The sequence below is a fragment of the Eptatretus burgeri genome, chromosome 1 (assembly GCF_056783735.1).
Source record: "Eptatretus burgeri isolate ZD-2024b chromosome 1, Ebu_testis_v1, whole genome shotgun sequence".
Classification (NCBI taxonomy): Eukaryota; Metazoa; Chordata; class Myxini; order Myxiniformes; family Myxinidae; genus Eptatretus; species Eptatretus burgeri.
The window spans coordinates 99,550,961-99,564,024 of NC_140961.1; the positions used below are offsets into that span (position 1 = coordinate 99,550,961).

Sequence of the window (13,064 nt, forward strand, 5' to 3'; positions counted from 1 at the left end):
CTCGTAGCGGATGTAGAAGCGCAGGGTGCTCCATCTGACAGATGATAGGCCGCCCGTCGTCATCAGGTGTTGCAGTAAATTCCACGTTTCTCCACAACACCAGCACCCCATCCTCATTGCGCTCCTCCCAAGATTCACCTGCGGAGGCACAGCACTTCATATAATTCATCCGGTGTTTTATTGCCCGTCACCTCCGTTTGTTGGTGTGTTTTGTGTTCATTTTGCTCTGTCTTACTCTTCTTTTAATCGTTCGCGCGTCTTCGTCGTCAACCGATTTTGTCTTCCTATTTCTGTTTTCCTTCCAAGTGGTCGTGATGCACAGTTTATGGGTTTCCTTTTCATTTTTTTTCTCCTTGATGTCATTCAATTTTTTTTTTCATTCTCTCAATACATACATTTCAATGGTCTGGTAACCTGTCACCCTGCGTTATCCTAATCTCTATCTCTGCGAGGCGATTTCTGTGATTCTTAACACTTTTACAGAGTTTGCAAACAACACGATGCACTATTCTGGTGCTATCAAAGGTATTGGGACAGTGCGGAAATACGTATTCACGGCTACTCATTCACAACCGTGTGTTCAATATCTAATTGGTGTTTCGGTCTGTCCGCGGTACTGCAAGCACAGCTCGTTATTTATCGTGGAGACTTTTTCATAAATTTTGGTTGATATCTGGTCCAATGTTGTGCCGTTACATATTTTAAGGTTCTTCTGGCCTCGTTTGTTAATAATAGTGGCCTTCCTGTTTTATTTTCAACATTGGCAACACCTCGTTTGCGTTTCCCCGAAGGTAATTGCCCACAATTGATTTGGGCGGTCGCAATGTAATGCAAGCGTTGTGAACCTCTAATACTCAATAGCCATTCCATGTTTAAGGTCAGTCAGCAATGACATTGTGGAAACATACATATGCACGAGGTTCGTGCTGCTTGTACACACAAATTGTCACTGCAGGGATTTAGTGAGGCCCGATGGAGTATTCTGTCTGCACGCCCAATACTAATGAAGTTTTCCAGCAAGATCTGTCACTCATATGTGACATTCTTCATGACTGATATTCCTTCCAGAGACGATTTCATGCAGGTGTTCCAGGTGTCAAAGAAGAGAAGGCTCGTTATATTCAAGCTGTGAAAACCCAATTTAAAGTCGTCACCAGGTGTACACAGTTTTCTGGGTCTCACAAAATCACGTTTCATGTCTGAACTTGATTTCAGGAAATTTAATCCTCCTTTGGGGAAAGGGTGGGGGATGGGGTTGGAGGGGGGGGAGGGGAGGTCAGATTCAAGACAGTCTGAATACTTTAATAGGTTTGGCAAAAGATTGGCAAATGCATTTCAACAAAATTTAAATGCAAGGTGTTCGGGTTTGGTGAGAATAATGAAAATAGGGATTATTTAATTTAAGGGGCAGTCTTAAAGTATTTGACTCTGGAGAAGGATCTAGGGGTCGTAATCGATGCACGAGCAAGCAGATAGCATGGTGCTGGGCAGCCATAGACAAAGCTAATGGGGTTTTAAGTTGTATTTGTGGGGGGATAAATGACAGATTATTGAGGGAAAATGCCAGGAGCATAGAAAAGGCCCCTTTGTATGGTATGTGCCATGTGGGAAACTATAGAGAAGAAGGGGCATTCCATGGCTTGTGGGAAATGCCAGACGATAGAAAATAAGGCACATTCAAAAAAAATCTCGTGTGCATGCTGAACTACCCTTGCGTTCTTCGGAAGATCCAAGTAAGGCTCGAGAAAAGTTCATATGAAGGGGTGCCATCTTTTTTTTAAACAAATTAATCACACACATGCACATTATCTGATGTGTTCATTTTCAAGGAGCACAAAAAAACTGAATGTAATGATGGGTTTTAACCTATATATGTAGGGTGCCCCTTCATCTGAACTTTTCTAGAGCATTACTTGGTTCCTCCTTGTAGTTCCCCACAGATGGTGAACGTCTTCAGTGTGGGCCATGAGACCATGAGACAATCTATTGAGACCAATATTTATCATTGGTCTCAATACAACAAATCAAATTTGTATGGTGGACAAATGCTGATGGTGCAGCATGTGTGCCTTGCAGAAACGTTGGAGGGGGGGGGCAAAGCACAGAAGGAGTAGAGGGTGCAAGACCAGAAAGGAGGTGGTAGAAGACAGAGAGAACATTGACTTGTCTGCAATGGCAAAGTGTTAGGACAATAGACTCCGCTTTATTGTGGGAGGTTCCAATCGTGAAGGCAGGGGAGCCAGTCCAAAGGGGAGAGCAGAACTCCATCAAGCTGTGCATGAAGGCCTTGTAGGTGGATAGGAGTTCAGGTGTGCCAAGGAAGGCTTTGCCCAATGGAGTATGCCCAGTCGGTGGTTGGCTTTGTGGGCCAACTTTCAAATGTGGTTTGCCCATGAAAGATCATGGCTGATCTTGAGAACCAGGGATTGAATGACTGAACTTCCTCAAGAGGATTATTCAGTTAGTCGATAGAAGGGTTTGGCAGATGGTTCTTTCGGAGAGAGATATTGATAGTTTGTAATTTGTCAATTTACTGTCAGGTCAGGTTGAATCTGTGACCTGCTACAGGTACCATGTAAACCTGTACTAACCTGTTCCATGGTCGGGTTGTCGGCGACTAAACCGTCTCCCCCACCATGTTTTCTGGTGAGGAGGGTGTTTGGATATGGACACCCAGCAGGATTAAAAACAAAACCTGTCAAAGGGCGGAGGAGCTCCTTGTGAGCTAACGGCCATCCATATCTAGTGCCCAACTGTGTCTGCGGACGTCCTCCTGCAGTTGGGTCACTTCTTATTAGGAGGTTGGTGGCAGGATTTGCACTCCGGCCACCATAAAACCCTTCATTCCGCAAAACGCAAAAACGCAAAAAAATCTGAAAACTCACTCCGTGGGAGTACCTCCTGTGCAGCTTCTCTTCGTAGGGCAGCTCACCGGATGACAGGATTGGGGCAAAGCCTTCGGGACCCCCAATCTTTGATGATAGGAGGGAAACCACGGGGTAACATCCCTGGGTCAGATTGCAGGAGAGTGTGTCGGAGTGGTGCTGAGGTGTCGTCCACCAGACGGCGGTCTCCTTGGGTTAACATGAGGCGGTCCCTTCAGGTGGGTGCCTGGAATGTCCTATCCCTAAGAGAGGATGATCACCTGTCTCTGTTATCATCTGAGCTCAAGCGTTTGGACATCGGGATTGCAGCTCTCTCTGAGGTTCGGAGACCGGATTGCGGCGAGATAATGGTGGGTGGTTACACCTACTATTGGTCTGGTCGCTCTGATGGTTACCATACCCAAGGAGTTGCTGTAGCTGTGTCCAATAAGCTGACCCCAATGATAATTGAGGTAACACCGGTCAACGAGCGTATTATGAGATTAAGGATTCGTCACTCCTTAGGTGTCATTTCCCTGGTCTCTGTTTATGCTCTGACTGAGGCGAGTGATCTCACCGTGAAGGATGCATTCTACACCACACTCGAGTCTGTGGTTGATCAGTACCCCAGACGAGATACACTTCGAGTGGAACTGATACACTTCTAGTGGAACTAGTCGACTGGAACTGATAGGGACGGTTATGAGGTGTGTGTTGGTCCCCATGGGTCAGGAACTATGAACCAGAATAGCACTAAGTTCCTTGACTTTGCAAGAAGTCATGGACTTAGGGTGGCTGGTTCATGGTTTCAGCGCCCACAAGCTCATCGCTGGACTTGGTATTCCAATGTTGGTGGTGTGGCAAAGGAGATTGACCATGTCCTCATTGACGGTCGTTGGAGGATGATCCAGAACTGCAGGGTCTACCGGAGTGCTCAGTTCCTCAATACTGACCACAGGCTTGTTGTAGCAACTCTAAAGCTGCACCTTAAATCCTGGAGAATGGTACCATCCCAGCCTAGGCTGGATGTTGCCAAGCTCAGGGATGAGAGAGTAGCTGAGGAGTTTGCGAACAGGCTGAGTGGACACTTGGGGGGTCTGGGTGCTTTGGGGGGTCCTGAAGAGTTGTGGAGCGCCTTCAAGACCACGGTCCTTGATGTTGCCGGTGGATGCCTTGGAGCTCACCGCAGGGGAAAGAAGAAGTTTGTCTCTCAAGGGACACTGGATACCATTGACCAGAGTCGCAGGGCCAGGCTGAATGGCAGAGCTGAGCTGTTCAGGGAGCTGAGGCGTAAAACTGTACGTGCACTGAGGGTGGACAAGGAGGCCTATGTGCGAGGAATCTGTGAGGGGGTAGAGCATCACCTGTGGACAGGTGATTCTCGTCCCGCTTACAGGGGAATTTGCGCATTACGTTCATCCAAGCCCATCCCTCGGAGCACTGCAGTTCGAGCAGAGAGTGGTAGGCTCTTGACAGAGGAGTCTGAAGTGAAGGCCCGCTGGGCCGGTTACTTTGAGCGGTTGTACCAGGCTGATCACCCAGCTGTCGAGTTGGACGTCAAGGGTGTTACAATCCCTGTTGCTGACCCTCGAATCAACTGTGGTCCTCCTTCGCTTGTGGAAACACGGGCTGCGGTGAACCAGTTGAAACGGGGCAAAGTTCCAGGGATCTGTGGCATCCATGCCGAACTTCTCAAGGCTGGTGGAAATGCTGCACTCGTGTCGTTGCATGCAGTTTTGTGCTCTGCCTGGAACACAGGCATCATCCCAACTGACTGGAAGAGGGGCCTTGTTGTCCCTCTCTGGAAAGGGAAGGGTGATCGCCAAGACTGCAACAACTACCGAGGAGTGACGCTGCTCTCAGTGCCGGGCAAGGTCTTTGCTCGGATAATTCTCGATAGGGTTCGCCACCATCTGCTTGAGCACCAGCGTCCAGAGCATTCAGGCTTTACACCAAAGAGCTCAACGATTGACCATATCCTTGCACTTCGTGTCCTCACCGAACGCAGACGAGAGTTTCAGCAGGGGCTGCTTGCAGCCTATGTTGATCTCTGTAAAGCGTTCGATTCAGTGAATCGGGATGTCCTCTGGAGGATTCTTGGTCTTCGTGGGGTGCCACCAAAACTGATCGATCTGATATCTGAACTCTACTCTGGTACTGAGAGTGCTGTGAAGTGTGGTGGTACCATCTCTGACTTATTTCCAGTTGTTACTGGAGTTCGTCAGGGGTGTGTACTGGCCCCCACACTTTTCAGCACTTGTATGGACTGGATTTTAGGGAGGATGTCGGAGAGATCAAGTTGCGGTGCATCGTTTGGGAATGTCAAGATCTCGGACCTTGATTTTGCAGATGATGCAGTCATCTTTGCGGAGACTTTAGACATCCTTTTGGGGGCCCTCGAGGTGCTGAATGAGGAGTCGGAGCCGTTGGGATTACGGGTTTCTTGGGTCAAAACTAAGATCCAGGCTTTCGGTGACATCTTGGATGCTGCTGTCCTGTCTGTGTCTGTTTGTGGTGAGGATGTTGAGGTCGTGGAGAGATTCACCTACCTTGGCAGTGATATTCATGTCTCTGCTGGTTGTGAGTCAGAGGTCAATAGACGTCTGGGTCGGGCCTGGGGAGTCATGGATTCACTGGATCATGGGGTGTGGCGCTGCCGGTGCGATCCATCTTGCTCTATGGGTGCGAGACTTGGACTCTGACCAAGGATCTGAGACGGAGACTTAATTCCTTTGGTACCAGGTCTCTTCGGAGAATCCTTGGCTATCGCTGGTCGGATTTTGTGTCCAACGAGCAGTTGCTGAGAGAGACTCAGATGAGATTTGTTACCTGCATAGTCCGTGAGCGTCAGTTGCGGCTGTATGGACATGTGGCTCGTTTTCCTGACGCTGATCCTGCTCACCAGATTCTCTCAGCGAGGGAGTCTCATGAGTGGAGGAGGCCAGTGGGCTGACCACGTGCCTCATGGTTGCAACAGGTTGATCATCATCTCAAGGATATGGGGATGGGCCTGGCATCTGCCTGGGGGATGGCCAGACGGAGGCCCCTGGAGTACCGGCGGAAAGTGGACGCAGTGACGCGCTGTTCTGGCACATGCTCCCATACCCCTGACCTGAATTTGTCATGATTGAAAGACATATTCCAAGTGTTTGACCAGCTTGTGATTTTTTTTCAAGGTCCAAAGAGGAAAGAGGCTGCAGCTTGCCTGTCTGAATGATGAGGGAGGTTGGAGTCATCAGCAAATAGATAAAGAGTATTTTCCAGAGAGATCATTTATGAAGATCCGGAATAGGACTGGGCCCAGAACATTGCCTTGGGGCACTCCAGCCTTGACGGGAAGAGGAGATGAAAGGATTCCGTTGAGATCCACGTGTTAGCTACAAGAGTGGAGGAAGTCAGTAAGCCATGTGTAGAGTTCCCCTTGGATGACATAGGCAGAGAATTTTGAGGGCAAGGCAGGATGCCAGACTGTATCAAAAGCACGATATATGTCCAGAGTGATGGCCCTGATCTCATGTTTGACATTGAGGGCTTCCATACATTGATTGGTCAGCTGAAGCAGAATGTCCAAAGTGAATCGAGTGACCTTGTCTGAAACCAAATTGGTAATCTGAGATGAGCTTGTTGGAGAAAAAGGATTTCATAACAAATGCAATAATGGATTCCATGACCTTGCTAATGATTGGAAGTAAGCTCATAGGTCTGTAGTTAGGGGGATTCGTTTTTGCACCTTTTTATGCAATGCAGCGATGGTGCGGATTTCCAAAGCAGACGGAAGATGACTGAGCACAAATGATGGGGTGAAAGGGGCAGAGAGAGGATGTGCAAGAGCAGTCGGCGGTTTTTTAGGACATGAGCTGATGCCGTTCAGTCCAGCAGCAGAGTCAGAGTTCTGAGAGTTGAAAGAACCTTCTCCTCTTCTCAGGTGCAAAAGACAGAGTCCAGGAGCACTTGGGTATGACAGGGAAGGATGGGTACAGAGTGAAGTTGTTGCAGACACAGTATTTGGAAACAAACACAGAATTGAGGCATTCGGTCTCCTTCTGAGCTGAGTCGGCTGTGTGGCCACTTGAAGAGAGGGAAGCGAAGGAAGGAGAGCATACTCCAGAGACAGACTTAACTGGTTTTTGAGGAGGGAAAGAAATTTGAAAATTCGTTATTGAGGTTAGACAGTTGTTTTTTTCTGGCTCTCTTGAAAGTGGACACACAGTTGTTGTGGACTTTTTGGAATGCACTGAGATTGCTTTCGGTCGGATTAGTCTTCCAGAAAGATAAGGCAAGTTGTTTCAGAGCAACTGCCTCACCACAAGATTCCGAGTACAACGAGGGATAGAGGGATCCCATCCCGAGGCTTCTTGTTTTTCTTTTCGTTCTCTCCTGCTTTCTTTCTTTCTTTCACTGTTCTTTTGCATTACTACATTGCAGTATTGTTCTTGATCCCCTGCTGCTTCCTAAGCAAAACAAAACAATACTCTATTTGCTCCTCTGTAATAACAGAGTACATATCTACGATAAGAATTGCAAAAAAAAAAACTTTCTCGAGATCTTGCATTCTGCCACACCACTTGGGGGCCATTCGTTCCACCAATCCAAGAGAATGCAGGCTTCATCAGTCTGTGCAAGAGTGGCCCAACAACATGTGCAGACGTGCACACAAACATCTATTACTGCATTTCCCCAAATCTTCGTCCACTTCACCTCGAGGGAACTCAGCTCGGATGGCAGCTCGGCCACACGCACTATCAAGTATAATGCACTTTGATTGCGTCCTAAACACAAACAACCATTCCCAAAGCTGTGTATCCTCTTGGCCTAAGGCAGCAGTCAGGCTCTTACTTTGGAAGCTAATTCTCAGTGTTAATCTCAAGCTTGTACTGAAACCATATTTATATTGCACGCAAAAAAAAACCAATTAAACTTGCATTCCAGAAATGAAGCCACCATTTTGCAGAGGTAAATAAAGGGTTTTGATAATTAATGCACATCATGGCACGAACATTTCCTTCGGAGGATTACTTTGAGATGGGCTGAAAATATCATTTAATTAAGCACTCCATTTTTGTTTCGTGGAGAGATTGCAGAGAAAGACTTTAATCAGAATTATTGGCGAGGAGTAATCTTAAGAGTGCAAGCGGCTTGGTGCTTCCTTCCTTCCCGCATTCTGCCATCAGGTAATAAAGATAAATGTACCTTGGAAATTGCCAGCACGGGCTGCAATCAAAATGGCTTTGCATGTATCTGCTGGCAGCCCTCAGCAATTCACTCAAGCTGCCCTGATTCACAGGTCATTTGAAGTAATAAACGTCAATTTATACATTCCAAAGGAAAAATTGCTTCAAAGCTTTTCATAACACTTGGTTGCGGCTTTTTGTTTTATTTTTGAATGGTATGTTTATTGTATCTTCTTCTTCCCTGAGGCCTCCCTCCACACCTGTGTGGCTTCGTGGGTCATACTCAAGGGTTCACCTAAGCTGCACATTTGTTGTGCTGCAGAGCAACTATCTGGCCAGTTGAAAGAGCTCACTGTTAATTGCCTTTCACATTCCCATGGTAATGGCACATAGCGTTTACCTGGAAGAGTATTTAATCGACCACCGACTTGCTGTGGACAGCAAAGAATGCTCTTCAAGCTCGAGCAGTCATTACTAGTTCTTAACCATCAAAACAACCACCATACTTACCAGAGACTTCCTGACCTCCCCGAAGCCAGCGAAGAATGGGTTGAGGTCGTCCCCCGGCAGCATGGCAATCCAGCCGAAGCAATTCTTTTTCTCGTACTACTTTGGGAGCTCCGGATACCACGGGAGGCTGAGGAGGCACTTCATTCGGCAGCCATTATTTATTACACACACTTAAGAGTGATCGTAACAAACTAGAATTGGTGAACATTTCCAGACTTCTCAGTTCACCAGCCAAACACCATGAAATGTTCGTACACGAGTTGTATGGCTGCCTATTGAATGTAAATACAATCCAAACGTCTTCACATCTCATTTCAATTCAAATAAGCTGAACACACATATATTAAAATGATCAACATTAAATTTAGGAGGAAATGCACATCTTAATAATCAGTGTAAAATATTTAATAATTGATCTTATGCACAACACCATCATAATAATACAATCAAAAAGTGAGGAGCCATCGAACATATTACATATTCAACTAGAAGGGCACCCGGTAGAGAGCATACCTCCGCCACGCAATGCCTGATCCACGAGAACATATCAGGCCCAATACGTTTTTGAAATACCATGATATATATTAGTTTAGCCCTATCTCTCAATGGTGAAGAATCACTTTAAAAACTATTGGATCTTCACCAAAATTGAAACAATTCTTCCTTGTCACACACCCAACCTGTCCACCGAATTTAATCCGGATCCGTCTACGACTTTCTGAGATATCCTGCACACAGACAGACAGACAGACAAACAAACAAACAGAGAGGGGTGAAAACATAACCTCCTTCACCTTCGGTGGCAAAGGTAAAAATTGGTGAAATTTACTTTTAAAATTGGCAAATAAAACGGAGTTCTGCAGCTGCCACATTATTTTTTTTTATTCATTTAATGTTATTTATTATAAAAGTTGAAAATGAACCATTCATGGACAACTTTTCACATCCAATACAGTTGTTATAGATTGTATTTTTGCTATAAAACAAGTAACCAATCACTGACAAATATATAACACAAGAGAGTGATATTCACTTGAGAAATTTCAGTGCCAAGTGCTTGCTTATCATGCCAGTCAAAGGATCAGTTCAAGTGAGACGAGAGTAGGTTTAACCATGTTTTAAGTCTCTTCTGAGGAAAACAAAATATTTACAGTTTAATCAAAGTTCAACTTGCAAGCTGATGATTTTAACAAAATTTAAGCAAGCATTCTCGACCATAAAGTCTTACAAAGCAATTTGAGGTCTTTATGAGACAAAGGTCTTTGACAAAGCTTTCTTTGACAGAAAAATAACGCATTTCATAAACATAGTTCATAAAGCTTGTACCCATGTCGTTGATCAAAATATGAGGTCATTGCCAATGTTCAGCCACACATGTTCATTATTTATGGAGGGCAACAGCAAGGTGCACTGAAATAAGCGATGAGGAATCCAGCACAAGCTCGGTAGTCAGCACGTACCAGTTGGCCTTTTTGTTGAAATTATATTTCAGAAAAAATCGACCTTTGAATTTTCTGGAATGTTCAAAAAGCAATCAATCAATTACATATTCTTGAGAAGACATTGGGTCTGCCGAAGCAGTCCCTGGGCAAAGGTTATGCGGTGTGGTTTGCAATTTACTTATCAGCAGTAAGTCGGGGAGTGAATTTAGAATTTGCTCAGCATGCTGGCGACAGCTTCTAAAATCTTCACAAAGGACACTGTTGGATCTTTAACCAACTACCAATGATCAATGCTTTATGCACTGTCACTATCCATCGTCTGCTGTCATTGATACAAAGTATTCACTATTATGGTCATATTTTATTGAACAATTCATGGAGAGAGGAGAGAGGAGAGAGAGGAGAGAGGAGAGAGGAGAGAGGAGAGAGGAGAGAGGAGAGAGGGGAGAGGGGAGAGAGGAGAGAGGAGAGAGGAGAGAGGGGAGAGGGGAGAGGAGAGAGGAGAGAGGGGAGAGGGGAGAGAGAGAGAGGGAGAGAGGGAGAGGGGAGAGGGGAGAGGGGAGAGGGGAGAGGGGAGAGGGGAGAGGGGAGAGGGAGAGAGGAGAGAGGAGAGAGGAGAGAGGAGAGAGGAGAGAGGAGAGAGGAGAGAGGAGAGAGGAGAGAGGAGAGAGGAGAGAGGAGAGAGATCTGCTTTTTGAAACCACAGTCATGAATGGCACTCTGAAACATTGGCCTTGTGTACAGGCATGTTATTGTGAAGAAGGAGCACAATATTTGTCAAAATCCCTAACTACTTGTCCTTGACGGTTTGCCATAACGTTTGCATCAGGTTTGTGTAATACTCTCATGTGATTTTAGTTTTGTGAGATGTCTAGTCAATCTTGAGGATTCAATGAGCAGCTCAGAGAATTGAGGAAATAATCTTGGCGACAGAGGGTTGGGTGCAAAATTTATTGAGTTGTAGTGATCCCTTGTGATTCCATTGCGAAGATGACAATTTCGTTTCAGGATTCCCCGAGTGAAGCCATGGTTCCTCAACAGTTATTAGACGAGCAATAAAGTCTGCAGGATATCGCTACATGATGCCAGTTGTGATATGACCAATTCTGACTGCCGAGGTTTCTGGAGACACATCCAGCTGAGAGCTTGGGCAGGCCCAAGTGTTTTTGGATGATGGTGAAAATGCTGCTTTGAGAAATTCCAAGTTTTATGGATATTGCAGTAACTTTAACATCAGGATACTCCATGAAAATAAAGTGTAATACCTCAACTTGAGAAATAGTTTGTGTGGTGGTTGCAACTGCCAGCTGCTTCCTGGGGCATCTTCTTCAATAAACACATTCAAGCTTAAAGTTACACCCCCCCTCCCCCACCCCCTCGATTTATATTCTGTTGAATAAGTGTGTCTGCCTTCACCATATGCAACCACCATGTGTCGATGGATTAATTTTAAGCATCAAGCTTCTTTGCATAAAAATTTGATAATTCCTCGATACTCAATTTTAGTAAGATCCATAATTGCATGACATAGCAAACTTTTGTATTGTTTGTACTCTGAAATAACAAACAATAAGTGATAGGTTATTGAAAGCAATGACATGTATGTGAATCAAGCATGTACTTGTATGTTAGTTAGGACCGTATATATGATGCAATACACCGTTGCTCTCGGGTGGAAACGAATTCCCTATTCCTCAAACCTTTGAAAGTCTTTCCTATAACAGTTCATTGAAGAGTTTCACGATTTTCTACACAATCATTTGTCAAGCAGGTGAACAAAACCCCATCAGATGAAATTTTTCTCAGCTCAGGAGGCAGTTTGACCAAAAAAATAGAACTGGTTTTCCAAAAAAAGAGTACACAGCAGGTGCATTAGAGAATTATCATGTTCGTTCACAAACGTTTTAAAGTTCAACAGCAGGCTGTTTGATTCTTCAATTCTTTTTTCAGATAAACCAATTGCTGCTTATTTGCATACATAGTCAAGACTCATGGAAGAGCTGGAACAAAGAAGGGATTATGACATAACACAACAAAAGGAACAGCAGGAAAAAGGGGAATAAAAGACAGAGACGGACAAATATGGGTTGCAGGTAACGATGAGGGGTAGGGGAGAAAGCAAGTTGTGGACAAGATGGATACATAATAATTTTTTTGGGAGAGGTGGAGATGGTTTATCAGGTGTAGAAAGATCATGGTTATGGATGGGAATGATCTAAGATGGTGGTGAACAGCTGGCTTGAAGACCTGGGGGGAAGAATGAGATTGAAGAGAGTGTGGAAGTTGATTCGATAGGCGAGAGAAAGAGAGGACCGAACGAGTCGAGGTGAGCAGTGGTTCTGGATTTTGGGAGTTTCACTAGGACAAGGTTGTTGGTGGACTACGTGCATCCTGATAATACCTGGGGAGGGGGGGGGCAGGGGGATGGACAAAGCATAGAGAGGGCAGAAGGTGCAAGACCAGAAAGGAGGCAGAAGAAGGCAGAGAGACCACCAACCTGTCGGCGATGGCAATGATTGGCCCATAGACTCAATTTCATCACGAGAGATTTCAAAAATCTTAAAGGCCTTGGTTTCCACAGCATCAAAGTCTAAAAATGCAAGGAGGCTGGTGCTTATAGATTCTGACAATGCAGGGATAGACCTTTTTCATTTCTAATTAGCTACGAACAGTGGTTTGTCGAAGCACAAAGAATCGCTACATTTTTTTTCCATTCATCACTTTTGAAAACTTTAAATCGTGCAACAATAAAACTTCAGTCCACAACAATTACTTGAATCATTCCCAATTGGTTGATTGAAAAATAATGAGCATTCATATTTTAGAAAAAAAAGCAAGGGACTTGCATAGTGCACACACACTCGGTAAAAATTACAATGATAATCATTTGAGGGCCATACTCCTTACAGAGCTCCAGGGCTTATCACCATCAGTCAAGATACGTTTCTAGGCTAGAACCAATTCTGGATAGACAGCCACTCTGACGCATGATACTTTACTGAAGTTGCAGGAATTTGTAATTTGTTCAGCGATAAATTGCCTCCTTTTGGCAAAACACACCGTGGGAACTTTAACAT

At 45.1% G+C, this 13,064-nt stretch overlaps 1 protein-coding gene across 1 annotated transcript in view; it reads right to left on the reverse strand.

Annotated features, from left to right (window-relative positions):
* The window catches only part of LOC147035048 (cell adhesion molecule 3-like), a gene marked incomplete at its 5' end in the record, with an annotated part of 407,062 nt that overhangs the window by 81,699 nt on the left and 312,299 nt on the right, over positions 1 to 13,064 (reverse strand). The window contains 2 exons of the mRNA XM_085893108.1: positions 1 to 138; positions 8,546 to 8,683. The exon at positions 1 to 138 is cut by the window's left edge and continues 24 nt beyond it. Coding sequence (XP_085749234.1) covers positions 1 to 138; positions 8,546 to 8,683 — 276 coding nt within the window. The remainder of the gene's footprint in view (positions 139 to 8,545; positions 8,684 to 13,064) is intronic.